The sequence below is a fragment of the Neohortaea acidophila genome, assembly GCF_010093505.1.
Source record: "Neohortaea acidophila strain CBS 113389 unplaced genomic scaffold BDY17scaffold_12, whole genome shotgun sequence".
NCBI lineage: Eukaryota > Fungi > Ascomycota > Dothideomycetes > Mycosphaerellales > Teratosphaeriaceae > Neohortaea > Neohortaea acidophila.
The window spans coordinates 607,589-633,824 of NW_022985521.1; the positions used below are offsets into that span (position 1 = coordinate 607,589).

The window sequence follows — 26,236 nt, forward strand, 5'->3', positions numbered from 1 at the left end:
AATGGGCGTTTCCCGCTCGCTTGGGAATGTCGCAGAAGGTTTGTACTCTTATTCGATGATGTCTGAGAATGTAGTGGAACAAACAGGCCCTACGGCGAGCGAACGGAGCTAGTGAATGTGATCTGTTTCCATCCAGTTTGCCAGGCTGAAAGGTTCCGGCCGCCAATGGTATGTTGATGAATGAAGGACCAGCGATGTTTGGATCGATAGATGGATGTCCGAGAAGAATGCCCGTCCAATGACAATGCGGAAAGACGAAGAAGCGGTGGTGTTTGCCGGCTGTAGGGATGGGAACCTGGAAGGTGAGGTGAGGTGTTGCAATGATGCATCGGCAAGCAAGGCAAGCGCGGGGAGGAATGCGCGCTGCTGCAGGCACCCGTCGCACATGCCACCTGCATGGACATTCACGCGTGCCATGGGTCTGAGATGCGTCGGAAACGGAAGGAGCGGGTGATGCGAGAGACAAGCATGGCGTGAGGGCTTGTGTGTCATCGAATGAAGGACAAGGAGTCGAATGAGCGAGTTGCAGTATGGCAATTCAGCTGTTCTTAGTAGGGTTTCATTCACTCCTGCTTTCATGCGCACAAACGTCAGACAAGCAACCTCGAGCGCCGATAGGCAATCAGCGTTTATTCTCTGCCGCCCCGATGTCTCATGGGATACGGGTCTTTCAGTAAGCCAGCAAACCCATCAATCAACCCTTCCGTCCCGGCGGCACACCATCCGTCAACGTCCCGTACGGCACAGCCTCATACTCCCCAAAACAAGCATACTCAAACTGCGCCTCGTCCAACTTCGTCCCCATGACCTTCAAAAACGTCTCCAGCTCACACCATCCGTCATCTCGCTCGCCGCACTCCGGATACGATACGCCGAGCGGCAGCGTGCGCTGGTTGAGAATAAAGTGGACGTACTTTGTGCGCTTGCCTTTTTCGTAGGCTGTTCCTGCTTTGCGGGCGCCTGCGATGGGTGTGGGGGCTTCGATGATTTCGATGTCGAGTCGGGCTGCGAAGGGTTCCATGTGTGAGACGATGAATTGCCTGTCGCGGACGAGGTGCGTGGCGGGTAGGAATTCGGCGAATTGTTTCAGGCCGAAGGCTGTGAGGATAGACATGATGTTGGTGTCGTGGGTGAAGTCTAGATAGAGAGTTTGATCGAGGGGGAATGTCTCCTCGTTGCCGTCGAGGGTGGTGTTGACTACTCCCGCTGGCTTGGTGATGAGATGGTGTTCCAGGCGGGCGATGACTTCTTGCACGTAGCCGATGCCGATTGCCCGGCCGGTGGGCGATTGGAAGCCATTTTCGCCCGCGAAATTAATGTCGATACTGTATTCGTACCCTTCCCATTCCTCATACGTGAACAGGCCACAGAATTGGGAGAAGCCAAGAGCAACGGTTTCGTATGCGCAAAGAGACTGGGCGTTGTACGCATCGCTGGCGAGCCAAGGGAAGCCGGAAGAGGATGCATTGAGCCGTTTCGCTGCGTCGTTCATGTAGAGGTTGTACCATTCGCGGGAGGCATTGAGGCCTCCGCGATTGGGAGGGGCTCGAGAGTTCGGGCAGTTGTAATACCCAGCCAGTGTGTTGTTCCAGGGGACGTAATGCATGTCCTCTCTGTTCAGAAGAAGAGTGGCATTCTTCGGCCAGTCCAGCCCAAAGAACCCCGCCAGGAAATACTCGGCAGACTGCACCATGCGGTCCTGCGTGGTGGAGCGGACGAGGATCTTCGTGTCATCATTTGGATACAGATGGCCGTACATGATCTGATGAAGCGTGCCAGAATCGAACAACTCCTGCTTCCCTATCGGCACCAGAATCTCGTTGCCCAGCTTGTATTCCCAGTCATTTAGGAATGACAGTTCGCCGGTGAAGGAGACTTCGCCGTGTGTGCTGGCCTTGTAGGCTTGAAGCTTCTCGCCAAGTCGCTGAGCGCCGGCCCCTACAGTCGGATACCGAGCGCCGTGGCGATGCAGCATGTGCAACTGCACGATGCTCGCATTATGCGGCAACGCGTACTCGTCCACGCCGAAACCATCGGGGTTCGGGAAGTAGTGCGAGAGCTGGCCGTGCATTTCGAAGATGTTGCCATTGCGCACCCGACCTTTGATCGGAACTTGAGTCTCCAGTGGTGCATTTGGCAAGTAAGTGGTTGATGGAAACGGCGCTGGATTCGTCGCCGCCAAGAATGCCGCTGGGCCGGTAGGAGTCGGACCTGCTTCGCATTAGATGGACTCATGGATTGGGGTATGGGAGTACTCGCCAGCCCATAGTTCCGGAGAGGTCTGATAGTACTCCGGCAAGCCCTTCGAAAGGGCGACATCTGTCTTGAACCGTGGGGTGGACTGAGGCAGATGACATGACGAGAAGCCCAGCTCGTTTCTGTAGAACAGCACGAATTGTGCGATGACGACAACCAACAGCAAGATCTGGCCAGTAAACAGGGTGCGCTGTAGCAGCGTGCGATTGGAAGCCGCAGCTGGCGTGGTCTTCTCATGCTCCAGTAACGCCTGTTCTGGAGCGGCCGCGTCGGTATCCCTCATGTCGGCCATCTTCAAGGCGAAGGACTCCCGGTAGCTCAGCCCATCACTGCCCTCAAGAGTGGCATCGCTGTCACGGGGTGAGGGTGTCGAAGTCCGCTCACCCCTGTCGGCCATGAAGTACTCACTTCCAGCCGGGCCGAAGCACCCAATGATCCAGAAGCCGCGAGATCTGTAAAGCCTCCAACAACTGCCCCGGCGCGAGTGATGTGAGTGATTTGGGGTTGATGACGTTCACTTTAGGGAGCTGCGGATAGCAAGTGAATGCCAAGTACCTCCGCTAGCTCCCGCTCTGAACAGCCAATCATATCTTGGCTATCGTCATACAGCTGTAACGCGCGCGACGCGCCTTCACAGAGCTCTCATGAACACCTACCACATAAGGTACTCATCATCAACATCATTGCACCATGGGTTTGGACAATTCAGACAGCTGGCAACCTTCGCGTCATCATTATGATGCCAGTGGCTCTAGTGCATCGACACAGGCCCAATCCAACTCGCGCAAACGCAAAGCGGACACATCGCCACCCTTCAACCCCAAGGGTAAAGAAGTCGTAGATCTCACAGAAGACACGCCACCAAAGAAGCGCAGTAAGGCAGCAGAACCAAGCGAGGAAAAGAGGCTTAGGAGATTCCGCCACGCTGCTCCCAAAACCTATCATGATGTCCGACATCGCGCTCTGAACCAGCGCATGTTTGTTCTGGACCGCCAGCGAAGAACGACCAATTCTGGTGAGCACCCAATCGAGCAGATACAGCTGGCAGGCACTACGGGCAACGTCTACACCATCACCATCGACAAGGTACCCAGTTGCAATTGTCCGCACGCACTAAAAGGCAATCAATGCAAGCACGTCATCTACGTACTGGCCAGAGTATTGCGCGTGCCTTGGGAACTCGAATACCAAGTTGCATTCTTGACATCTGAGCTCCGCTCCATCTTCGCTCAGGCGCCAGCTCTGCCGGAGGAGCAGGGGAAGGAATCAGAGGAGGATGGAAAGCGGAAAGCCCTGGAGGGCGAATGCCCAATCTGCTGTGAGGACTTTGAAACCGAGAACACGGCCGAGGCAGTGGTGTACTGCAAGGCGTCGTGTGGTAACAACATCCACAAGCAGTGTTTTGAGCAGTGGGCGGCTACGAAGAGTGGACAAGTAGTGACTTGTCCTTTTTGTCGGGCGAAGTGGGAAGGGGATGAAGATACGCTGAAGAAGGTCGTGCAGATGGGCAGACCGAATCAGGAGGGCTACGTGAATGTCGCGAGTCAGCTGGGGTTGTCTGGGCGGAGGGACTACTCGACATATAATGACTTTTGGATGAGGAGGCAATTTGGATACAGCTTTTGATGCTGCGTGGACGGAATGATTCCTATGACCTATTACTATACTAACAATATCCCTTCCTCTCATGACCGATCGTCCGAGTGCAGCGAATGTGATGTGATGTAATGCCACGGACATGCATGATGCAAGCCACGACGCGGTACATTGCTACATGGCAATGCAAAAGTCCAACCTGGTTGCAGCGGCATGCCTTCCGCGGTACACCTTATTGTTTTCACTGCTCTCTTGTTTCGTGTTGTTGACCATCGAATGTACCAAGGTAGTCTTGTGACTGCAGCTACATTTCCCGCAAACCGGACGACAATTAGCCACATGCGTAACTACAGATGTCTTGTTACCTTCACTTCCGCATTGCAGCGACTTCCACACGCCGCATGTCGAAAAGCAGGCGCGGTTGAGCCTCTCCTTATCGCCGGAGAAGGAGACGTTTCCCATTCAAGTGACTCGCTGTCAGTCGGAACAATTTTTCGAACAACGCGTGTGACCGGCCGAACGCAGGGGGATGCATGAAGTTGCAGTAGCAGCAAAGTCCGCGCGTGCCCGTTCCTGCAGCCAATTCTCGTAATTCATGCAAACCGGCACGGCACAAGACAGGGTTGCCGCAGCTCGGTGAACAAGCCAGACTCGGACCTGCGTTTGCAGCGCGTTTCACGTCTCCTCTTCTCGGGGGAAGTGTATCAAGGGCACCCATTTCGGCGAAAGGGGAGGTGGAAGCGGGGCGCAGACGGCGGGAAGGCGCGAACATCACACTTGCCGCTCCAATGGCAGGGGGTGGGATTGCAAATAGAGTTCTGACAGCTGTCGGGGAAAGAGCAGGGGCGGATGGTGTGGAGTCGCGGACAGGCGCCGGCGCGCGCTAAGGATTTGCCGCCTGGAGGTGGCCCAAACATTCGGCGCATTGGGTTGATGACCTTCACGCCTCGCTCCGGTCGCTAGGAGACGACCGCCTGCGCCGCGCTCTCCCTTTTCAGCATTCCTTCACCCCTCACAACCGTCTCGCTATGTGAATGATGGTCGCACACATGTGACGCCCGCACGTGTGACTGCGACCCGTGCTTGCGCAACTTCACCTCCCTACACACCGATTCCAACACTGTACTCTTCGCGTCCGAGACCTGGCGCTTGCCCGAATCACACCACGCCTCTCCCAATCCGAGGAGCACCTTCGGCGACCCAGGCTATCATCCGTGCGATCGAGAACACGCCCGCGCACCCTCTCATGAATGTCAACACCCTATTCCCCCAAGGCCGACCTCTTGTCGCCTTTCCCTGATCCGACGCGAAGCATGGAGACGACTCACGGCAGCTCGCATCGTGCGGATCGAGAAGAGACACCAGATGTCTTCCCAACCTCTCGTTACCTGCAGGAGCGACTTCACGAACGGCGCACGCGTAATGTCCGACCGAAGCGACTCCGGCAGTCTGATTTCGGCCCGCAGATTGGACGCGACGATGACATCTTCATCAACGAAGCAGACGAGAGCAGGAATACCTCGACACGAGCCTTTGACAGTTCGCCTTTGGTAAACAGATCACGAGACGTGGCGGAACACAGCGACAGTGGCCGGACTCGAGGACTGGGTGCAAAAGGAATGCATGAGCACATGGATCGCCTGACCAAGGAGAACTTTGCCTTGAAGTTGGAGTTGGACCATCGCCGAGAGCAGCAGTCGAAGTTGCAGGAGAAGATTGAGGGAATGCGTTTGCAGGCGGAAAGAGCCGAACATCTATTGGAGGAGCACACGGAGCTCCTGAAGATCAACAGCCAGCTGGTGGAAGAGCTGGAGAAGCGCGATCGCGCCGTGGAGGAAGCTATGGACATCATCTGCGATCTGGAAGACAAAGTGGCCGATCTGGAGGAGCGGAACAGCGTGACGAGACCTTCGACTGCGAATGCAGATTCTGGTTATGCTGGAACGGAGACGCAGGAGCAAGGCCCACCATCATCCCCGCCAGAGCTCAGTAAACCACCCAAAACACCGCAAGGTGCACGTGACGCGCCACCACCTGTTGCATCAGCGGCCACGAACCGCCTCCTCGCCGCGGTGAACGGAAAGACGCTAGCGCGTACACGGCGAGAGCCTCACGTGCTCAGCCATAAGAAGGCAAGCACGACTGCCCTCCGCAGCGTGTATCTCGAAGCGACGCAATCCCTCCATCCCGTTCAGAGCTTCCAGTCGCTGCTCACAAAACAAGACAACAGATCAGAGGATGGCGAAGATGTCCTTCACTCTCCCCGACTCAGTGTTTTGAGCGAGAGTAGCTTCCCCTCCCTGTATAGCCCAAAAGAAGGCATGAGTCCGAGTCGGTATGCTGCGGAGACCTACGAACCATCTCCTCACCATCGCCAAGACAGCATCAAAAGGGTGAGCCAATGGATGAACGAGCGCGAAATCAATGAGCAGACGCCATCCAAGTCGAATCAGATCACATCCCCGCTTCTGGAACAGATGGCTTCTCCGCTAGCCAAACAAAACATCAACCGTCAATCACCCAATGGTATACATTTTGCAGGTGCCGATTCAGCAAACCACGCTTCGCTCGAGACCCCGCAGCCTGTCGAATACATCAAACCTTTCGCAGTCCAAGCTAAATCACAGCTGGCTAAGGAGTCTCTCCCAACGAGTCTCGGCGGTCCGATGTTCGGCGAGCCATTGCTACCGCCAACACCAGAAAGCGCAAGCACGCGAACGCTAGACGCTTTCCGCTCCAGCATGAATGACGAGAGAAGTATTCTCGACTCCACGCCTGCGACTGTCAGGGGCTATGACGCACTCGAGCCGGGCTTGCGTACAGCGCCGAAGCAGATGCGCTCGTCGGTGGAGCTGAACACTGCGTATCAAAGCTATGTCCAGCGGCGCGAGGATCAAGGCCTTGGATTCGATATGGTGAATGGTGTTCACGACGGGGACATTCGATCGGAAGCTGTTCGTGATCTAGGCGCGCCGTCTCGATTTCTCCAACATGCTAAACCGTTCGCGGCTCCTCTTGCACGCGATGGCTACGACGCCCCGGCTCCGCAAACGCGAACGCCGCCGTTCCCTCGCCGACAATCAAGCAGCGAGCCATCCGCAGATCGGCGCAAACCACACCTAAACAGAGCCGAGACGAGCCCACAAATGCACCATGCATACGAAGGCAGTCAAGGCCTCCACTCCTCCCACGGCAGCTTGACAAGTCCCCGCTCGTACACCTCTGGCTCCTCCAGCAATCGCACCCTCGTCCAGCCCAGCATCGAAGCGCAGACCGCGTCGCCGGATTTCTCACGCTCCAAATCGCAAGCTACCACCCGCGCCTCCCCTTCACCAGCCCGGACCTTTGGCCAGAGAGCCCACGGCCTCCTCCGCCGCTTGAGTAACTCTCATTCGCGAGAGGGCGTCCCGTTAGAGCGGGAGAAGTCGCCCGCCCTACCAACGTTGACGTCCGCTCCATCTTCAACATACATCAACGACCTCCCCAAAGAGGCGAGAAGGCCCGGCACCAGCTACAGCGGCGCAAGCGAACTCACCGCCTTTTCGAGACCACCTCTGCAGTCGCGTATGAACACCGCGCCGCCGAGTGGTCCAGTCGCTCCTGCTCCTCCTCCTACCTTTCATTCTCTCCCGATCAACCACGGCGCTGAGCGCAAGAACCCTTTCCGGAGAAGCAATAGTACGAAGCAAGGGCCGCCACTTAGTATGTCGGTGATGCACGCGGACAGTAACGGTGGAGGACCGCCGCATGCTTTCCTTGAGGGCAGCTGTGCTGGGGGGCTTGGGATGAGGGGCTTGCTTAGTCGGCGCAGAGGCAGTATTAAGGATGCTGTTAGTTCTGCTGCGAGGCGGCCTTGGAAATGGGATTGATGATTGTGAGGCAAGGATGCCTTGGCGTGTATGCTGTTGGAGGCGGTGTTGTAGGACTATTTGTGTAGATTTAGGTGTACGTTATTACGTTGTTTTGGAATGTACTTCTATTTGGCGGATCGTGCCATATCTCCGCGATGCTGGTCAGTGAGAGCGGAGTAAAGCTCCAAGAGGAACGGCCTGGACATGAGGCTAACGATGTAGATATCTAAAGATTAGACCGAATCCCCTCATCTCTTCCCTTCATCTTCACAAGTAATGTATCACCCCGACCAACAAACAGCCTCCCAACCTAGATCTCACTACCTCGCCCTGCAAACAGAGTCAGGTAGACGGAAGAGGAGCTTGAAACGTTGGCACGAAACAGTGACAGAAATTATCCAACCGGCGCCTCGTCACCCAAACCCACAACAGCAAAACGCTGTGCAGGAGGTTTACAGCAAGTTTGGTTGAATGGGGGGGTTTCGATCTTCGCATTTTGACTAATTGCCACGCCATGGGAGGGCTCTCTGAGGGAGAGTCAGGCGGTGTCAACTTAAAGTACTGCGATTTCGGGGATTCTGCCTTGGAAGGAAGTGAGATGGAGCGGGTGGACAGTGCAGCGGAGATGGATGGTATATCTGGCGTATCAGCAAAGATTTCATGTATCGTGTAAGAGTCTCTACTCTTCCGCATCGTCATCGTCGTCGTCGTTTCCAGGAACATCCATCACTCGCTCGCCGGCTTTCTCCAATGTGCGTCTACTCCAAGCGCGCACGCCTTTCCAGACGGCGTACAGGAAGGTGACAATGCCTACTACGATGGTGAACCAGCTCAGCTGACTCAACCTGTCGCGTCCCGTTGTGCCTGCTCTGCCTCCGCCGCCCACGTACACTCCTGTGCCGCGCATGTTGAACCAATGCCAGGGACTCAGGGTAAGCAGGAATTTAGCGAAGCCGAGTAGGCCCAGCGATGCGAGGCCTTTGATGAAGTGCTCCGTCCAGGTAGCGGGCTCGTCTTCGAAGAATAGACTTCCTGTCGGCCCGCCAGCGGTTGCAATCGTTTCCACCGGGTCAAGGTAGAGGTTGATGATGGGATCCGCCACGAAGCCGAGCGCGAACATGGCTGTGACGAAGATGACGACCGTAAGCCCGATCTGTGCGGTGGTGCTACTGATCCAACTGCCCCACGTCAAGCGCTGCAGTTGGTATTTGTATTGGCACGTCGGACATTGCCAGTAATTCCGCTTCTGCAAGGGATCCTGCATGCGCCAGGCGGATAGGCAGTCTTCGTGCACGTATTTCTGGCTGCCTTTGCATTTGCAGGGGCGGAGGAGGCGGCCGCCGTCGCCGGGGGGTGAGGTGTAGGATACTTGGGGTTTGGGGTGGAGGGAGGCGGGGAGGGAGGTGCTGAGGGGTTCGGGGGTGTAGAAGGTGGGGTGGACGACGTCGAGGCAGATGCGGCACTGGCGGGGCGGGTAGTGGGTGCGTTGGCGGGGTTCGGGGTGTGGAGGGTCGGGGGTGGTATGCTCTTGTTGCCGCTGATTGCTCTCGGACTCTTGCGTCTGGTCTGGTGTGTCATCTTCCTCTTCTACCTTCACCCAGCCGCCGGGCAGGTCTTCGGGGAAGGACCAGCTGGTGCCAGAGGCGAACGCTGCCATGGCTGTGCGATGCGAGGTAGTTGGGGAGGGGTTGATGATTAGCCGGCGTCGTCAAAGGCTTGAATCAAGCGAGCAGATTGCCAAGGTCTTGTCATGCCGGCTGACTCTCGGAAGTGGATGTCGTTGCCTGGGAGTGTTTGTGTCATACGTATGAACTTCGTGCATGAAGTTCACGAAGCTTGCCGAGTGGAGTCAGTCTGGGGTTACGGTTGGCCACAATAGCAGAAATCTATAAAAAGGCTGCCGCTCATTCACAAGAAGGGACAGAAAGCTGCCCTTGATGCCCATCATACCGTCTCGCGTGAATGCTGTCGACCGTGAGTTCAGAGTGAAAAGTCCAACACCAAGTCCGTGACCTTGACTTCAACAGTTCCTTGGCGATGCAGCGTAGAACTCCCGGACAGGCTGTATCTGATCCAGCTCGTGCTGCATTGCCTTCGTGTCTTGTTTGCGCTGGGATGACATTGCTGGCACCGTAGACTGCGCAGTCTGATTCTCGGTCGCAGGTGTCGCGCGGCCTCTTCTTCGTTGCAGATCGTTGCGAACAAAGTACCCAGCGATACCCAAGGCTACCAGTCCAACGCCGCCGCCTACTAGAACGCCTACCAATATGACGTTCCCATGCGACAACATGGTTGCAGCAGATCCGGATATTCCAGTCGTAGGGAACAGCAGTCAGAATGATAATCGACAGTGCGCGCTCTGGTTTCTAGACTTGCGTGCTTAGCTTTCGCGCTCTTTAAGGGGTATCTCCTCGCGGACTCATTCGTACCCGTATTCACCCCGCCGCAACGTCGTTCCGCTCGACAGAGCTCACGGCGTCTTTATCGGACCCGGATGACCACCCGCGCACATATATGTTTGGTTGCGCTCCGAGAATTGGGAGTGATCTACCCATCTGTAGGCAACGAAGTGTGAAGTCCAGGAGTACGGTTGACTAGAGCGGTTGGACATTGGCGACAGGGTTGCTGAGGCGCAAGGCTGTCTGTCGTCCATTCACAAGGATTGAGGAAAGAATGGTTCAATATCAAAATGGAATGGAACGCTATACAGATGACATCGTCTTCAATACACCGTGGGCGATCCAGCCGGTAGTTCTTGAGCTGGCCGCCTCCCATCCAGCTCCCACGGCGGCCACCGCGTAGCATATGCTGCCTGACCCGTGTATTTCACTGGCAAATGTGCCAACTCCGAATGCGAATGGGCTGCTGGCACATGAGACCATGTCTTCTGCTGGCTCTCCATTGGTGTCGCATGGCGTCTTCCTCGTCGCCGACGGTGAAATATGAAAAATGCCAACAAGCCAATAACCAGAAGGCCGGCAATCGAACCAACGACAGATCGTACAATCGCGCTTTCGGACACTGTATGGTGCGGCGAAACATGACCAGCGGGTGCCGGGCTTGAGGTTGGTGTAGGGGTCGAGGTCTGCTTCGCAGGCGCCGGGGTTGAAGTCGACGTGCGCGCCGAAGTCTGAAGGGCTGATGAGCTCTGAATCGAGAGTGATGAGGCTGACGTTGTCGAGCTGGCTGTAGGCGTTGTTGAACTGGAGAAGCCAATCGTTGTAAGTGCTACCGGTGTTCCTAAATTTGCATGCTCAGCTTCAAGTCCTCGCGAGGAACACAAGATCGGTTCCTACCCGCAGCTTCCACCGCGATATTAACCCGTTCGGCGCAATTGACGGCATCTTCATTGAAGTCGACGCAGTAGAAGGTGTTTGTCGTATTAGCGCAGAGCGCCATGCCCTCTCCACCGGCCGTGTCATCCTTCCACGGCGGATCAGGGTTGACGCAAAAGCTGGGGCAGTTTGCGGAGCGCCAGGTGGGGTCGGTGCAGCTTCCGCGAACGTACGTGTTGGTCGCATTCGGGGTATGAGAGGTGGTCATGCAGATTTGATTGTTGAGACAGGCGTAGCCGAAGCTGCAGCAGAAGGAAGGGTCGTTGCCGGTCAGGCAAGGCACGTCGCCGGGTGTGACTGTGCCATCGGGATAGTAGCAGATGGCGGAGACTTGGAAAGAAGACAAGACGAGAAAAGAGAGGAGGATTGAAAGTACACGGCCTTGCGTCGAGGCTTGTATCGACATTGCTTTCGTTAGAGGCTAAAGAATCGATAGAGGGTGGAAGTACGTGGAAGTACAAAATGGTATATAAGCGCGCACGGGACTCGGCTGCGAAGGATAGGGGCCAACTACAAAGACTCGGCCTGAGACGACAGGGCTCCAAATAGAAGCGCCAGTGTCTGCAACTTGGAACCAACTGCAGCGTTAGACGCGCGACATGGTGCCTCAGGTCGTCATTGTTTTCGCCCCAAGGCGATCTGCTGGTATTGAGGTCGTTGCGCCGCGTTCAAGAAGGCCGAGAGACGTATACGAGCCGCTGTGAGAGACAATGAGCGGTGAACACTCGCCACAGTCCCATGATCTGGTGTAGGCATAACTGCGGAAGAGGTGTGGTTGATGTGGCTGTGGAGGCAAGAACGAGGCACCAAATCAACGCCGGGCGCTAAAAGTGACACGCCCGCTCCCCGCATGCCGATCTCCAGCCAACCAGAGCAAGCAGCCAACCGCACCACATCGCTCGTCCTGCTGCCTGGCAGCACAGCGTGTGTGATCTTCTTCTTCTTCCTCAAAACATGCTACTCTGGTCTTCCGTCCGGCCCAACGCATCGTAATGAAGCATGCCTCCCCCCAGACTCTTCGCTCTCTTCACCCGGCGCAATGTCATCGCACTGGTCTTGTGGGTAGGGACGGCCCTCCTCATATTCAATCTCTATTATCGAGGCTCTTACCAGTCCGCCAAAGACTGGCTTCATCGGCCTGGCCCTGCACATGCGCCGTTTACGCCGCCCCCAATTCCTGTAGATGATGGTCTTTTCCACTGGCAGAAACTCCCGGTCCATTACCCAGTCACATCTTTGATCCCCCTGCCATCGGGAGCTGCCAGGCCAATTCCCACCATCCAACATCCAGCCTCGCAAGAAGATACGCAGGCAAAGGCCGTCCGTCTTGAGCGTTTGGCCGCAGTTAGAGACGCCTTCCAACATGCGTGGGTTGGGTACAGGAACTACGCCTGGATGGCAGACGAGGTCGGCCCCTTGTCAGGAGAACGCCACAATCCCTTTGGCGGATGGGCAGCAAGTCTAGTGGACGCCTTGGACACGCTCTGGATCATGGACATGAAGGAGCAATTCGAAGATGCCGTGGAGGCGATTGGCGAACTCGATTTCACCACCACCGAGGAAACGACGCTGAATGTTTTCGAAACGACGATCCGATATCTGGGCGGGCTGCTGAGTGCGTATGATCTGTCGGGCGCAAAGTACCCATCGCTGCTTGCAAAGGCGGTGGAACTCGGGGAGATGTTATTGGTGGCATTCGATACTCCGAATCGCATGCCTATCACTAGGTGGGACTGGAAGAAAGCCCGAGACGGCGGGTTGCAAGAAGCAGATTCGAATGTTCTGGTCGCCGAATTGGGATCAATGACGCTCGAACTTACCCGTCTATCCCAAACCACCGGAGATGGACGCTTTTATGATGCTGTGCAGCGTGTTATGGACGAATTCGACAAGCAACAGATGAAGACGAAGTTGCCGGGGATGTGGCCGATCACAGTCAACGCCCGCGACCTCGACTTCATTAGTGACACTTCATACACCCTCGGCGCGATGGCGGATTCGGTCTACGAATATCTGCCAAAGGTAAACCAAACCTCACCCCATCACGCCGCAATCGCTAACATGCTCACAGCAACATATGCTCCTCGGAGGCCGCACCGAGCAGTATCGCAAGCTCTACCTAAACGCAGCAGCCACCTTCAAAGAACACAACTTCTACCGTCCCATGACAATCGACAACGCCGACATCCTCTTCTCCGCCCTCGTGCAGAAAGCAGGCGAAGGGAGGCCCGCAATCCTCGACAACTCCATGCAACACCTCGTCTGCTTCGCCGGCGGCATGGTAGCCATCGGCGCCAGAATCTTCTCCCGCTCCGACGACCTCGCCATCGCGCGCAGACTCGTCGACGGCTGCATCTGGGCCTACCAGAGCATGCCGAACGGCCTCATGGCCGAAGTCACGCACCACATCGCCTGCGACAACGCGCAAAGCTGCGAGTGGAATGAAACGCGCTGGTACGAGGAGCTCGCGCGCCAGGACTCCGCCGACTCCAATGGCGTCTCAGGCGCTGCGTACGAAGCGCGCGTCCGCACTCGCATCCGCACCCACCGTCTCCCGCCGGGCTACGTCGCCATCGATGACACGCGCTACATCCTGCGCCCGGAAGCCATCGAGTCGCTCTTCATCTGGTACCGCATTAGCGGCGACCGAACATACCAAGACAAGGCGTGGGCCATGTTTCAAAGCATTGACAAGCATACGCGGACGAGCATTGCGCATGCTGCTCTGGACGATGTCACGGCTAGCCCGCCGACGCAGGCGGATCGCATGGAGAGCTTTTGGATGGCGGAGACGCTGAAGTATTTCTATTTGACGTTTGCCGAGCCTAGTCTGGTGAGCTTGGATGAGTTTGTGTTTAATACAGAGGCGCATCCATTTCGCAGGCCGGGGAGGTGAATTGACGGGCAGGGATGTGATAATTACGAAATATTGCATACACGTCCGGCGCCGTCGCGCCCCTCCACCCCGCGCAACCCTCGAGTCCCAAAGCCACGACTGCTTTGCTACAAACCTGCGCCTCACTCCGACACGCCCTCGACCAATCCACACGGCCCGTTGCTAAAGACCATGGTGCCTGGCGTAGTGCTAGTAGTGATAGTCAACGCAAGCGCCTGCGGGCCCGCACCGTTGTTACAGAAAACGGGATCGCCACCGTAGACATTACAAACCCCGGCCTCGAAATAAGCGGCCTGGCAGAAATTCAGGGCCGAGCCAGTCAGGCATGCGACGCAGCAATCGTACACGCTGTCCTCGCCGATGCTTACGTGTCCCGCGTTCGGGTCGATCTGCGTCATGCCCCACGTACATGCCTGCGCCGTTGGGGGTCGTGAATTCGGGGCCGAGGATATTGTTGCTGGCGCAGGCGGCATAGAAGGAGGTCGCGGTTGTGGTGGTGCTGGTGGTGGTACTGATTGGGTTGTGTTGTCAGCGGGACGTGATCGGATCTCGAGCAGTGAGTGGGGTTGGGGGGATGAAATGCTTACGCGGTCACTGTTTTGAGCACGGTAAGAATAGTTTCGGTGGTCGTTGTCGTCGATGTGTGCACTGCCGCCGCTGTGGCAGTGATGGTGCTGAGCGCAGGGGGGATGGTCTTCGTTTTGGTGGTGTCTTCGGTCGAGATTGCGGTGGTGATTGGGTCCGCGGTCACGGTGCTCGTAGACGATTTTGTGGTGGTGACTGTCGATGTCGGCCGCACTGTGACGACGCATCGGACCGATTCTGCTACTGAACCGTGCTGATGATGTCTGTGGTGTTTTGCGGGGCTCTTGTCGCCACGGCGATTGAGCACATCGAGGACCTCGCTTCGTTTGGTTGGACCATCGTCGTTCTCAGTCGTGTAGCCGGTGCTGTCGTAGATGTTCGTGAAGGTAGCAGCGGCAGGAATTATGGAACTGCATCAAAAGATATCGGGGCTTAGCGCATGATTCGTGATGAAGCATACCAGCCCGAAGGCTTTCTGTAACTCACGTAGAAGTATGGGTCTCAATCACCGTGGTCGTAGTCGTCGTTGTGACGAAGAAGGTAGGAAGAATCGAGGTGGCGGTGATGGTAGAGGTGGACAAGCTGGTGGTGGTGAATGTCGTGGACCCCTGAGGGAGCGTGGTCGAGTCGGTAATGGTGTCCGTGACGATGGAGGTTGCGGTGGTGGTCGGTGTGGTTGTGTGCTCGACGATCTTGGTTCTGGTTACCGTGGTGGTGGTTGGAGCGAGAGTCTTGGTATTTGTGACAGTTGGGAGGTGATGAGCTGCATCGTTGGAAGCAAGAGAATGACAAGAATGAAAAGCGAAGCAACGAATGGAAAGGTTACTCCCGACGGAGATGGGAAGACAACGAGGGAGGGTGATGCCCATGATTAATATGGGCGACAGGCAGATGTTTTGGGGAGCAGATGCAACTCCCCATTAGCAATGCCACTACGGGTCTTACTGCACAACTCAATCCCCTTTCACGAGATTGAATTGGAATGGGAGAGTACGAAAGAGGACTGGGTTGGATGAGTTTACGAAAGAGGATGAGAGAGTACTTGGGAACCACGGATGCGTGCCGCGTGGGCCGCGAGGGGAGGGAGAATGTGAAGAACATTCGGTGAAGCTCTGAGCGAAGCTTTTGATGAAGTTCGGCACGCCGTTGTTCGGTAGTTCGTATTCAGGTGGTGAGGATGCTGGGGAAATTAAGATACCGTTCTGAACATAGCAGGGGCTCATCACGTGATTAATCAAATTATGTAAGCAAATCCGACCTCATGTCTCGGCTGGTCCCGAGAGCACCTTAGCTTCCGCGTCGGCGCGTTTGCCTGGAAAAGCTCCATGCTCGAACGATCGACCTTCCACTACCTCTCCGACCTCTCGTCTTCAATTTGATCTGTCGAATCATCAAACAAATCTGTCACAAAACTATCATCCCGATAAAGCGCTCACTGCACCAACGCCACCGTCAACAGGCCCAAGATGGCCGACAGATATTCCTTCTCCCTCACCACCTTCTCCCCCAGGCAAGTCCACTCGCATGTCCCACATTGCACCACCACCTACTAACATTTCAACAGCGGCAAGCTGGTACAAATAGGTACTACTCCAAGTCCCCTCCATCTGATCCCAGCGACCGCTAACACCCCCAAGAATATGCCCTCAACGCAGTCAACCAAGGCGTAACATCGCTCGGCATCAAAGCGACCAACGGCATCGTCCTCGCCACCGAAAAGAAGTCCTCCACCCCCCTCATCGACGCCTCCTCCTCCTCCAAAGTCTCCCTCATCACCCCCAACATCGGCATGGTGTATTCCGGCATGGGGCCCGACTACCGCGTGCTCGTCGACAAGGCGCGCAAAGTCAGCCACACGGGGTACAAGCGCATCTACAACGAGTACCCGCCGACGCGCATCTTGGTGCAGGATGTGGCGCGCGTGATGCAGGAGGCGACGCAGTCGGGTGGCGTGCGGCCGTATGGGGTCAGCTTGTTGATTGCGGGCTGGGATGATGGCATTTTGCCGGAGCAGGAAGAGCAGGCTGCTGCGGAGGAGATGGCGGTGGATGACGCGGCGGCGGATAAGAAGAAGAAGAGCTCGAAGACGGGTGGAATCTTGAAGGGTGGGCCGTCGCTGTATCAGGTGGATCCTTCGGGCTCTTATTTCCCGTGGAAGGCGACGGCGATTGGGAAGAGTGCTACGAGCGCCAAGACGTTTTTGGAGAAGAGATACACAGAAGGGTTGGAGTTGGAAGATGCGGTGCATATTGCATTGCTCACCCTCAAGGAGACGATCGAGGGAGAGATGAATGGGGATACCGTCGAGATTGGTACGTCTTTTGGGCTTGGATCGAAAAGGATAGTATGCTAACATGACGCACAGGCATCGTCGGTCCACCAGCAGACCATCTTCTCGGCTACGAAGGCGTAGAGGGAGCAAAGGGACCGAGATTCAGGAAGCTGAGTCCAGCGGAGATTGAAGATTACCTCACCAATCTTTAGTCTTCCTGCGATTTGCCCTTCTACCCAGCATTCCCGGCGTTCGCAAAGGTAGCGATGTAGCATCCATAGACGAATCAGAACAGTCTACGAAGCTTCACAATTCTTCATGTGTCTATTCGCAGTGGAGTCTAATCTATCGCTCTATAGAGTGGGGTATCTACGACATCAACGACGGCGTCATCCACACCACCACCGCTGCTAAGCAATAACCCCCGCCGTCTCCAAAGTTTCCACCATCTTCAACGGAACGAAGGTGACGAGCGCAACCAACAGCCCGACCCCAGGCAACCCCAAAACCCCCTCCAACAACCTCACTCCCAACCCCAAAACCCACACCACAAGCCTGACAAGCAGATCAAGTAATGCAGGCACCGGCGGCACCGCGCCCCGACTAAACGTCGAATCGACAAACTCAAACGGCACCGTAGCGCCCAAATGCTCAATCGCAACTCTAACCCCACTACTAAACCCATCCTCGTGAAAGCCGTACTTGGTCCACGCGCCAGCGTAGCTGACGCCGCGCTTATTCTGCAGGGTCTCGAGTTCCTGCTGCGCCCGCACGGCCGCGACGGTGTAAAGCGGGTGTTCGTAGGAGAAGGTTCCTTGGATGGTGTCTGCTACGGGTGGATGCGGGGGGTTCATGGTCACGAGCACGTCGCCGTAGAGTTTGCGCGAGAGGTGCTGGAGGATGTTCATATTGTAGGTTAAGCTGACGCCTGCCGGGTGCGGGAGTTTCGACGGCGGGCCGTGCGAGGTGGAGATGAGGTAGTTCCAGGAGCTCCAGGTGGCGGGGCGGGTGGGCATGAGGGAGAGGTCGGAGTGGAGGTAGCATTCGTTGCGCGTGGTTTGGAAGGCGGAGAAGAGCGCGCGTTCTTCGGGGGTGGCGGTGTTGTTGGGCTGGTCCTTGGGGGAGCCAGTGAGAATGGGGAGGATTTGGTCGCCGTGGCAGGCGAAGATGACGTGGGCGAAGGTGTCGTTGTGCGTTGTTGCGGGGGTTTGGTCGTTCTGTTGCCAGTAGAGGCGCGCGGGCATGTTGGTTCCGGGAGGACTGCGGTTTATGCCGATGACTTGGGCCGAGCGGTGGATGTGGAGGCGACCTTTGGGGTATGCTTGGACGATGGCGTCTATGTATTGCTGAGAGCCGCCGGGGATAGTCAGCCTGTGTTTGTTAGCATTGCGAATGCATCAACATTGAGGTACGAAGACAGAAGGCAACATACCAGTCAGGCCTTCTGGAAACGGTCGAGAGCAAGTGATGGTTCCACATGAACCGGATAAGTGTCTGCGCCGGAAACTCCAGACTCGTCTTGTCAGGCGAAGTACTCCAAACCGCCGCCGTCATGGGGATCAAGTAGTCGTCTTTGAAAGCCTGCGAGTAGCCCTCCTTGGTTAGATATCGGCCGATGGTGATACTCCGCGCCTCCTCGTCATCTCTCCGCAGCAAGTCCAACGCATGCTGTTCGAATCGCATAATATCAAGAATCATTCGCCAGTGCCCTAATCGAAAAAGATTCCGCCTCTGTGCAAAAATTCCCCTCCCACTTCCACTCCACTCGAGCTTGCCCTCATCCCGCGACACAGCAAAACTCATCTCCGTAGCCTTGATCGGGACCCCCACGTCGTTCAAGAAGTTGATAAAGTTGGGATACGTCGCCGAGTTCATGACGATGAAGCCCGTGTCCACGGGAGTCGAGTGGCCATTCTTCGTCCAAGTCTGGGTGTTGGTGTGCCCGCCGAGCCGGGCGTCTTTTTCGAAAATGTGCACTTCGTAGTCGGTGTCTTTGATGGCGTAGGCGGCGCCGAGGGCTGCGCAGCCGCTGCCGATGATGGCGACTCGCTTGTAGATGGATGTGCGCTCGACATCTGCTCCCACGGCCATGGTGGCGGTTGGAAGTTGGTCTTTTGAATTTTTTGAAATCTTCGGCTGGTTCTGACGGCCCGAAGGATAGTCAGACGTGCGTGAAGAATGGCCTGTCTCGTAGCACTGCGTGATTGTCTGATTTGGTTGATTGTTGAAAGATGTAGCACGTCAAGAGTGCGGGACAGACCAATCGAATGTAGCGCAAGCGGGCCGCTGCTCGAGGGAAAGTGGAGCTGTGTGAGAGGCGCAAGAATAATGTGATGGAATGGAATACGAAAAAGAAAAGCGTGGATGGGTGGCAGATTGCAGGAATGAAAGGCAATTCATTGTACTGAAGCGTTGATCGACAAAAGCAAGACATCGAGTCGAACAGACAAGTGCGTGGCGTGAAGTTGCGTTGGTTTCGCCACGCGGGCCGTTGATCACGGCCGGCCGACAAGGCTGAATTGCCTGCCGATCCATGAGAATGTGCGCGCTTCAACGATCATGGCAGCACATAAAGGTAGTCACTTCCATCTGCGATGAGCAGGCGATTCTAATGGGTATGCGTTCGAGTGCGAACCAGAGTGAACCCTCTGTTTGTAACGCCGCCCTCTCTATCTAATCTACATCTATGCTCTAATACGATCCCTCGGCGGTCATCCTTCTCGTCCACCGGTCATGTCTATTGCTCTATCTTCTCGTCTCTTAATGAATAAGGAGATCTAAAAGTATCCAGTCCTTTATGCCGCGACCTTTCGATCTGTTCGTCGCGGAGTCAACGCCATGAAGCACACTGCCCGTCTCGCGAGTCATTACCACCTCCAATATTTCCAGATCCCATCTCCACACTACTCAGCTTTCTTACTAGCTCTCGTTCGCAATTTCCTGTACAATTGCATCGTCAGCCCCAAAACTTCCTCTATAGCGAGCAAAAAGGGGGGGGGAAGACTCACATCAACAGATACACACAAGCGTACGACGAAATGGCAAAAATCACTACAATCCCCGCATCCCTCCACCCATAATAATACTCCTTCAAATTCAACGTGTACAAATAATCCGAGCCAGAGCGGTACTGACACACCTCACACCCCGCGGTGGCGCCGGGGTTCAGCAGATTCGAGTGCGCGCCCGCGCCCCGCAGGTAGTCGGCGAGGTAGTCGGCGCACGTCTGGGTGCCGCCGCCGGGGGTGTCGAAGATGGCGAGCTCGGAGCGCTTGCAGACGACTTTGGCGTCCCAGGTGGTGAAGACGAGCAGGCTGCCGATGAGGTAGTTGAAGGGGTTGAGGTAGTAGAGCCAGTAGCGCCAGAAGGCTTGGATTTCGGCGTAGGGGACGAGGACGCCGCAGAAGAGGACGAGGATGGTGATGACGAGGGGGTTGACGAGGGCGGCGAAGACGGCGTTGGGGGCGTAGCTGGAAGGTATTGTTAGTTAGAGGATAAGGGACGGTGAGGAGGAGATGACGTACGCGGCGATGGCTTGCCCGATACCCGTGTAGATGAACTCGTAAAAGAGCATGACGAAAAAGACGGCGCCGGCCTTGTTGCTGTTGAGCGGGAAGCCGACGGTGTAGTACCACGTGAGCATGTACCCCACAGCGCAGACAACGAGGTAAGGGAATTCGGAGACAATCAGCCCCGTGACGAAGGCGACCCAATGGTACATCTTCGACTTCTTCTCCCGCGCCTCGTAGATGTTGCGGCGGTCGATGAAGAGCGGCTGCAGCTGCGCCAGCGCGCCCGGCGCGACGAAGATAAAGTTGAAGATGGCGAACAGGCGGAGTTGGAGATCCGCGACGCCGTCGCCAATCTGCCAGAAGCTGAAGCCGGTGAACAGGCCTTGGAAGACGTGCAGGGCGACTTTGTTATTCACGTACCCCGCGTTGCGGTAGAGGGAAACGTTGTTGCGATTGGTGACCAGTTTGATCTGCGTCCACAAGGTCGTAGCGAATTCGTGCCCATCGTCGACAGTGGCGGGGGGCTTGGAAGCTGCTTCAGAGACCATCTGGTCGAGCTCTTCGGTCATGGCAGTGTACTCGGGAGACTCCAGCCAGACTTGATTCCAGTCTCGGTCTTTACTGAGCTGGCCGGATACGACATCGATCATGTGCTCTGCAGGATTGGCGTGGGGCGGGCAAGGAGCATCGTAGCGGCTAAAGTAGTCGCGGATCGTCTGAGCATCGTTCCCAATGTCGCCAAAGTAGACGGTCTTGCCTCCTTTTGCGAGGAGTAACAGAGTGTCGAATTGGGCAAACAGTGAGGCGGAAGGCTGGTGAATGGTAACTAACACTGCCTGGCCCGCGTCGGCCAGCTTACGCAAAAAGCGAACAATGTTGAACGCCGCTTGTCCGTCGAGGCCGGACGTCGGTTCGTCCAAGAAGATCAGAATGGTGGGTTTCGAGACGAGCTCGACTCCGATCGTTAGACGCTTGCGTTGCTCGACCGAAAGACCAGCAGTCGTTGATCCAATCAGTGTATTTTCAATGTCGTGCATCTCCAGCAGATCGACGATGGTATCCACATACTTGAGCTTCTCTTCTCGCGGGGTGTCGCGGCTTTGTCGTAGCAGAGCAGAGAATTCCAAGGCCTCGCGGACGGTGGAGTGGTCCTCATGCACATCGAGCTGCTCACAGTACCCCGCCGATCGTTGGAAAGACACTGGTAGGTCACGCCCGTCAACCATGATGCTCCCGTTGATCGTTCCGTCGGTCTTTCGTTGCGCGAGGACGTCGAGTAGGGTCGTCTTGCCCGCACCCGAAGACCCCATCAGAGCACCCAGCATACCAGGCCTGACCCACCCCTGAACATTGTCAAGAAGCACTCGGTCCCCAGAGGGAGTTTTGACAGTGTAATACAGGTTCTTCCACGTGAACACCGAAGTGTTGCGAATCAGCTGATTGTCCCCGTCGTCCCGCTTTTCCCGTGGCTTCTCCACATTGACCATCTCATCCGACCCAGATGGCGACGGTTTTCGTGACTCCTCGTCCGCGACCAAATGCTTTGCTTTCTTCGCCTTCTCGCGCGGAATCACCAGAAAGCCGGTGTTGCCGGAGACCTGACTCCACCGGGACGTGAAGAAGATTGTGAGAGCAACGAACAGCACCCACCAGGCCCAGATGATGCCAAAGTCGCGCCAGATACGCGAGGAGCTGTACGAAAGAGCGTGGAGATATTCGGCACCCGTCAGTGATGCAGCGCCTGAGGGAGCGCCCCTGACACCCGTGCAAGCCTGGAACTGGTTATTGGTATAGCCCGGCCCGTTCGGCACGAGATTGTTGTTGACGCAAGGGATGATAGCTCCGCTGAACTCGTTGCCAGAGAGCGCCTCATAGCCGTAGGCCAGTGGGTTGATCCAATAGATCCACACGAACCAAGGGTGCATATTTGGCTTGGGGATCTGGTAGCCCACGTACATGACGAAGGCGCCAAAGATGAAGCCAGACGCCTTCGAAGCGCCGTCGAAGGTTGAGAACGCGGCTCCAATCGCGCGAAAAAGTGCTGTCATGCACATACAGACTGCATAGTTGACGACCCAATAGGTGAAGAAAGCAGCCGCTGTAGGCTTGAGGGCCGTCATCCAGTATAGCGGGAGGGAGAATAGCGTAATCTGGGCGAAGATGATGGGGATGTCTGCGGCGATTTGGGCGATACAGTACGCCGCCGGGTGGTAGAGGGCGAATCCACGATGCTTGGCGAGAACGGGGCGAGCAGCAAAGGAGCCGGTCACTTCGGACATGGGAAGTAGCGAGTTGTAGAGCAGTGCAAGGAAGAGCGAGCCCCCTTTGACGAATAGCCCCGACGAATTGTTGGGCGCGTTGTAGAAGAGAGATCCGGCAACGAGTGCTATCAGGATCGTCTGTCCCTGGGTAATGAAGAAGGTCGGTTTGTCGCCCCAGATGAGTTGGTACTGCCTTGTGATTGCGGCGCTCACTTGCGTGGAGAAACCGACGGTGAGAGGCGACTTCTTGGGCAGGCCTCGATGTTTCTCCGACCGCACGCTTTCCTGGAAGTTCTGGGTGTATAGTTTGGCTTCGTCGGTCTCGGGGTAGGCGTACTCTGCTTCCATTTGCGGCCTGATGTCCGTCTTCTCGTATGCTGCCCGGAGCTCATCGGCATTGCGTGGGAATCGGTCTTCCATGCCAGGCGTGATTCTTCTTTCTGTGGGGACCGTGACACCCGTTAAATAGTCGGCCACGTTGGCGCCGTCGGTGTACTCGAAGCCCAACTCCTCCATGAAGGGCTGCGCCTGGGACATGGGTCCGTAGAAGATCTGCTTGCCGTTGTCCAGCACCAAGACTTTGTCGAAAAGGTCGTAGATTCCATTGCCCGCCTGGTAAAGACTGACGATGGAGCTGAGTCCGAGGATGTCCGTCATGGCACGAACGCACTTTGTGTACTCGAGGGCCGTCGACGCATCCAGACCGCGCGTGCTATTGTCCCAGCAGAACACTGATCCTCTGGAGACCATGGTCTCGATGATGGAGACACGCTTTCGCTCTCCGCCCGACACACCTCGCACAAACTCGTTGCCGATTTTCGTGTCATGAGTGTGCTCGATCGACATGGAGCGTAACAGGAAGTCCCGCATCATATTTTTAAATTCTTTCTGGTCCTTGATATTCGAAGGCACCTTGTAAGGGACCTTCATCCGTGAGGCAAAGTCCATGGTCTGGCCGACGGTGAGGGTCGGGAAGAAAAGCTCCTCTTCGGTATTCATGACAATCTGCCCTCGGTACTGCTTGGCTGCTTTGGCATCCATCGAGCCGAATTTCACGTCGCCCGTGACTTCGGCATAGCCCAGTCGGCGGTTGGCCAGCATCTTGAGGAGCGTTGTGCAGCCGGCACCAGGTCGACCTGCTGAGCGTCAGTGAATGCGTTGGTTCGGGAAGTAGTGCGTCGTACCGAGAACAAGCAGCATCTCTCCGGGCTTGACGCAGCCATGGCTGTTGTCGACGATGGTCTTGAGTGGAGCTTTTTGTCGACCCTCCTGTGACATGTCAGCAGATGGCTCGTGGGTGAAGGGATCGATGGTGTCGAGCGCCAAGCACGCCATAGCAATGGCTTAAGCTGTCCACGGGATGATGCTGTACCTTGATGAGAGTCGGGATGTTGAACTGACTGAGGACATTCTCGTGCAAGGCAGCGTCCGCTCCAATGCCTTTGACAATGAGATTCGTCCAGGTAACACCGAGTCGTCGCTCCTTGCCACTATCTTTCTCGGTTTGCTCCGCCATGGCCTTGACTTCATCCCTCATGTGCCAATCAGCCGCCTTGGTCGTTGACTTTTCATCGATGCTGGAGTCCGATAGGGCGGCATCTTCATGATGATAACTCTGGTTGGAGAAAGTTCTCGACAGAGCATTCGATATCGTGCGGACTATCTCCTCCCCAGCACCACTGCCAATGGGTGTGCCCCAGGACGAGCTTCTTTGAGGCATGATGTCGTGAGGCTTGGGTATTTACCGGTCAGTACGGCGAGACATTCGCAAAAAGCTCATTAAAACAAAAGAATTACAGTGAGGAAGCAAGAAGCTGAAAGCAAAACGAGATTGAAACAGAGAAACGTTCTCAAATATCCAAACATGCACGCGTCGTTGAGGTCGGGGCGGAGCTGGGAGAATGAGAGGCACCCTCCGTCTGGGCGCCCGTGAAAGTCCGGAGCCCGGAGCCACACTTCAAGTGAGCACGCACATGGAAGTGAGAGCAGCCGCTTCCGGACAGCATACCCACTGAAAGATGCTATTTGGGCCTGGTTGGGGCATTCGGTAGAGCCCGATACGCGTGGCAGAGTTCGTGTATTCCACCACCTCGACGTCTAGAGATGCCATGTGGTGGAGTTGGTGTCGTTTGCACTGTATTGGGGCCTGGCGGATCCGACTGAGGCGCCACCATCTGGAGTGCTGCCAAGTGCCATCGCCATGATGACCTTCGACTTGTCAGCCATGGCTCGTGGTGGGGAAGACAGAAGTGCCGTCACACCGAGGGCGTAAGGGAGCGTTGAGTTCATCGGCCATCCTCGCCAGCCGTTTCGAATGGTGAAGTGTCGCGACTTCCTTTTGTGGTGTTAACCGCGAAGTTCGAGCCTTCGGCCAGGCCTTCTTCCCCTGTTCGCCGCCGTAACCACGTCATCCACCGGTCAGCCGCCAAGGCGGAAGCACACACGATCCGTCTTCCGAAGAGTGACGTGAGGATGCAATCAGACAAAGACAACCGCAGCCTTCCTACCGGGCGAGTCTGCTTACCTTATTGACGACACGACGAGCCTTCCCGTCTCAGCAATCTAGCCTGTGCTCCAAAGATAGCCATCCGGACGGCAGCAGTCGTAGTAAATACCGCAGACGTGCAGGAAGAGTCCACCCCACGCCAAAGCAAACCTGGGGTGCATCTGCAGACGGAGGGGGCCGCAAAGCCGCGGACGAGTCATTTCCAGCTGTTCGCGCACCTGCACCTCACCTCACCCTACCTCTCCTCTCACACCGGTCAATGCCTCTTGATGTCGCCATTTGCTCGACCTCAGCGCATCACCGGTTTGTCGCCGTCGCTCCGGGTGGAAAGCGTCGGCGTAACGTCTTGCGCCCATATTCTTACATGTGATGCAGGCGTCCAACAGCCAAGACCGAGCCTCGGCGATGTCGAACGCCATGCATCAGCACGCGTCGACCTCTCGTGTAATCCGTCGACCTCCCGTGTCATCCAATACAGTGGCTGTGCCCTTCTTGACGCGCAAGGCTGAGCGTGCAGTCGACACCCCACGCCCAGCTCCCGCGCCCACGAGGTGCGACGCGGTGCAGCGGTTCGCGCGATTGCGAAGTCTACGCCGTGAGGGACATCCGTGAGTCAGTGGCCTGGTATGCCTGATGATCCTATTCTGCCGCGCCTTCGCCCTCGATGTGCCGTGACAACCGCGTCACCAGACCGGTCAAGAAAGGTCGCCGAGCCAGCGTGTCTCCTTGGGCGTATGCCCCCCCGCGCTCTTGAAAGACTTGAAGGCGAGTAGTTCGCAGTCCTGCGGTATATAAACCACGGTATCAGAAGGTTCAGTCTGTTCGTCAATTCATCTCTCAGACCCAACGCTCCCAGCCTCCAATAACATCCGCCCTGCTTGCAGATGAGACCCACCTCTGTCAAACGATCCGGGCATCGCAGAAAATCATCAAGTGCTATGGACGATCTCGGCGAGATCGTCGACTGGATCTTTGGGCTACCCAAAGACGAAGGGTTTGGTGCTTCGAGGAGGGTAAGACTTCCTCACATAAAGACATGAATGAGCCATGCAACGCTAACGCTATTCGTTTCCCAGGATAAAGAGAATGAGAGGAAACGACGAGCCAAGAGAGAAGCACGAGAAGCCGAGAAACGGCGAGAGTACGAAAGACAGCTGTACGCAAAG

General features: G+C 56.3%; 11 protein-coding genes across 11 annotated transcripts; 5 read left to right on the forward strand and 6 right to left on the reverse strand.

Annotated features, from left to right (window-relative positions):
- Positions 1-694: 694 nt before the first annotated feature.
- Positions 695-2,548, reverse strand: BDY17DRAFT_319223 (histidine phosphatase superfamily; the record flags this gene model as incomplete). Its single annotated transcript, XM_033736260.1, has 2 exons — positions 695-2,211; positions 2,260-2,548. The coding sequence occupies 2 exons, from the start codon at positions 2,546-2,548 to the stop codon at positions 695-697; spliced, it is 1,806 nt and encodes a 601-aa protein (XP_033585792.1).
- Positions 2,549-2,946: 398 nt separating this feature from the next.
- On the forward strand, positions 2,947-3,882 carry BDY17DRAFT_328001 (uncharacterized protein; the record flags this gene model as incomplete). The annotated part of the gene is made up of 1 exon (XM_033737774.1): positions 2,947-3,882. One exon carries the CDS (start codon positions 2,947-2,949, stop codon positions 3,880-3,882), a length of 936 nt encoding a protein of 311 aa, XP_033585793.1.
- Positions 3,883-3,974: 92 nt separating this feature from the next.
- On the forward strand, positions 3,975-4,552 carry BDY17DRAFT_52393 (uncharacterized protein). The gene has a single exon (XM_033738468.1). The coding sequence runs from the start codon at positions 4,066-4,068 to the stop codon at positions 4,387-4,389; it is 324 nt and encodes a 107-aa protein (XP_033585794.1). The 5' UTR covers positions 3,975-4,065; the 3' UTR covers positions 4,390-4,552.
- Positions 4,553-5,165: 613 nt separating this feature from the next.
- Positions 5,166-7,721, forward strand: BDY17DRAFT_328002 (uncharacterized protein; the record flags this gene model as incomplete). The annotated part of the gene is made up of 1 exon (XM_033737775.1): positions 5,166-7,721. The coding sequence occupies one exon, from the start codon at positions 5,166-5,168 to the stop codon at positions 7,719-7,721; it is 2,556 nt and encodes an 851-aa protein (XP_033585795.1).
- A 605-nt stretch (positions 7,722-8,326) lies between these two features.
- On the reverse strand, positions 8,327-9,513 carry BDY17DRAFT_305199 (uncharacterized protein). The gene has a single exon (XM_033734829.1). The coding sequence runs from the start codon at positions 9,358-9,360 to the stop codon at positions 8,383-8,385; it is 978 nt and encodes a 325-aa protein (XP_033585796.1). The 5' UTR covers positions 9,361-9,513; the 3' UTR covers positions 8,327-8,382.
- Positions 9,514-10,405: 892 nt separating this feature from the next.
- BDY17DRAFT_313780 (uncharacterized protein) lies at positions 10,406-11,444 on the reverse strand (the record flags this gene model as incomplete). Its single annotated transcript, XM_033735756.1, has 2 exons — positions 10,406-10,906; positions 11,025-11,444. The coding sequence occupies 2 exons, from the start codon at positions 11,442-11,444 to the stop codon at positions 10,406-10,408; spliced, it is 921 nt and encodes a 306-aa protein (XP_033585797.1).
- A 593-nt stretch (positions 11,445-12,037) lies between these two features.
- BDY17DRAFT_257615 (glycoside hydrolase) lies at positions 12,038-13,934 on the forward strand (the record flags this gene model as incomplete). The annotated part of the gene is made up of 2 exons (XM_033731701.1): positions 12,038-13,060; positions 13,110-13,934. 2 exons carry the CDS (start codon positions 12,038-12,040, stop codon positions 13,932-13,934), a joined length of 1,848 nt encoding a protein of 615 aa, XP_033585798.1.
- Positions 13,935-13,995: 61 nt separating this feature from the next.
- On the reverse strand, positions 13,996-14,857 carry BDY17DRAFT_52415 (uncharacterized protein). The gene has a single exon (XM_033738469.1). The coding sequence runs from the start codon at positions 14,744-14,746 to the stop codon at positions 14,057-14,059; it is 690 nt and encodes a 229-aa protein (XP_033585799.1). The 5' UTR covers positions 14,747-14,857; the 3' UTR covers positions 13,996-14,056.
- Positions 14,858-15,822: 965 nt separating this feature from the next.
- On the forward strand, positions 15,823-17,097 carry BDY17DRAFT_305206 (proteasome core particle subunit alpha 2). Its single transcript, XM_033734830.1, has 4 exons — positions 15,823-16,029; positions 16,084-16,103; positions 16,157-16,831; positions 16,885-17,097. The coding sequence occupies exons 1-4, from the start codon at positions 15,986-15,988 to the stop codon at positions 17,001-17,003; spliced, it is 858 nt and encodes a 285-aa protein (XP_033585800.1). The 5' UTR covers positions 15,823-15,985; the 3' UTR covers positions 17,004-17,097.
- On the reverse strand, positions 17,098-19,221 carry BDY17DRAFT_356615 (uncharacterized protein). The gene is made up of 2 exons (XM_033738284.1): positions 18,224-19,221; positions 17,098-18,162 (listed from the first exon to the last, which is right to left on the reverse strand). Exons 1-2 carry the CDS (start codon positions 18,880-18,882, stop codon positions 17,202-17,204), a joined length of 1,620 nt encoding a protein of 539 aa, XP_033585801.1. The 5' UTR covers positions 18,883-19,221; the 3' UTR covers positions 17,098-17,201.
- Positions 19,222-19,694: 473 nt separating this feature from the next.
- On the reverse strand, positions 19,695-24,284 carry BDY17DRAFT_319204 (ABC transporter; the record flags this gene model as incomplete). The annotated part of the gene is made up of 5 exons (XM_033736256.1): positions 19,695-19,731; positions 19,800-20,261; positions 20,316-23,700; positions 23,749-23,833; positions 23,937-24,284. The coding sequence occupies 5 exons, from the start codon at positions 24,282-24,284 to the stop codon at positions 19,695-19,697; spliced, it is 4,317 nt and encodes a 1,438-aa protein (XP_033585802.1).
- Positions 24,285-26,236: the final 1,952 nt, after the last annotated feature.

Bases quoted from the DNA above. Each gene is read 5' to 3' on its own strand.
- BDY17DRAFT_52393 (XM_033738468.1), top strand. From the start codon at position 4,066: ATGCCTTCCGCGGTACACCTTATTGTTTTCACTGCTCTCTTGTTTCGT.
- BDY17DRAFT_305199 (XM_033734829.1), bottom strand. From the start codon at position 9,360: ATGGCAGCGTTCGCCTCTGGCACCAGCTGGTCCTTCCCCGAAGACCTG.
- BDY17DRAFT_52415 (XM_033738469.1), bottom strand. From the start codon at position 14,746: ATGCGTCGTCACAGTGCGGCCGACATCGACAGTCACCACCACAAAATC.
- BDY17DRAFT_305206 (XM_033734830.1), top strand. From the start codon at position 15,986: ATGGCCGACAGATATTCCTTCTCCCTCACCACCTTCTCCCCCAG. The intron at 16,030-16,083 runs GCAAGTCCACTC...ACATTTCAACAG, and splicing joins CTCACCACCTTCTCCCCCAG to CGGCAAGCTGGTACAAATAG. The intron at 16,104-16,156 runs GTACTACTCCAA...AACACCCCCAAG, and splicing joins CGGCAAGCTGGTACAAATAG to AATATGCCCTCAACGCAGTC.
- BDY17DRAFT_356615 (XM_033738284.1), bottom strand. From the start codon at position 18,882: ATGGCCGTGGGAGCAGATGTCGAGCGCACATCCATCTACAAGCGAGTC. The intron at 18,163-18,223 runs GTATGTTGCCTT...TAACAAACACAG, and splicing joins GTTTCCAGAAGGCCTGACTG to GCTGACTATCCCCGGCGGCT.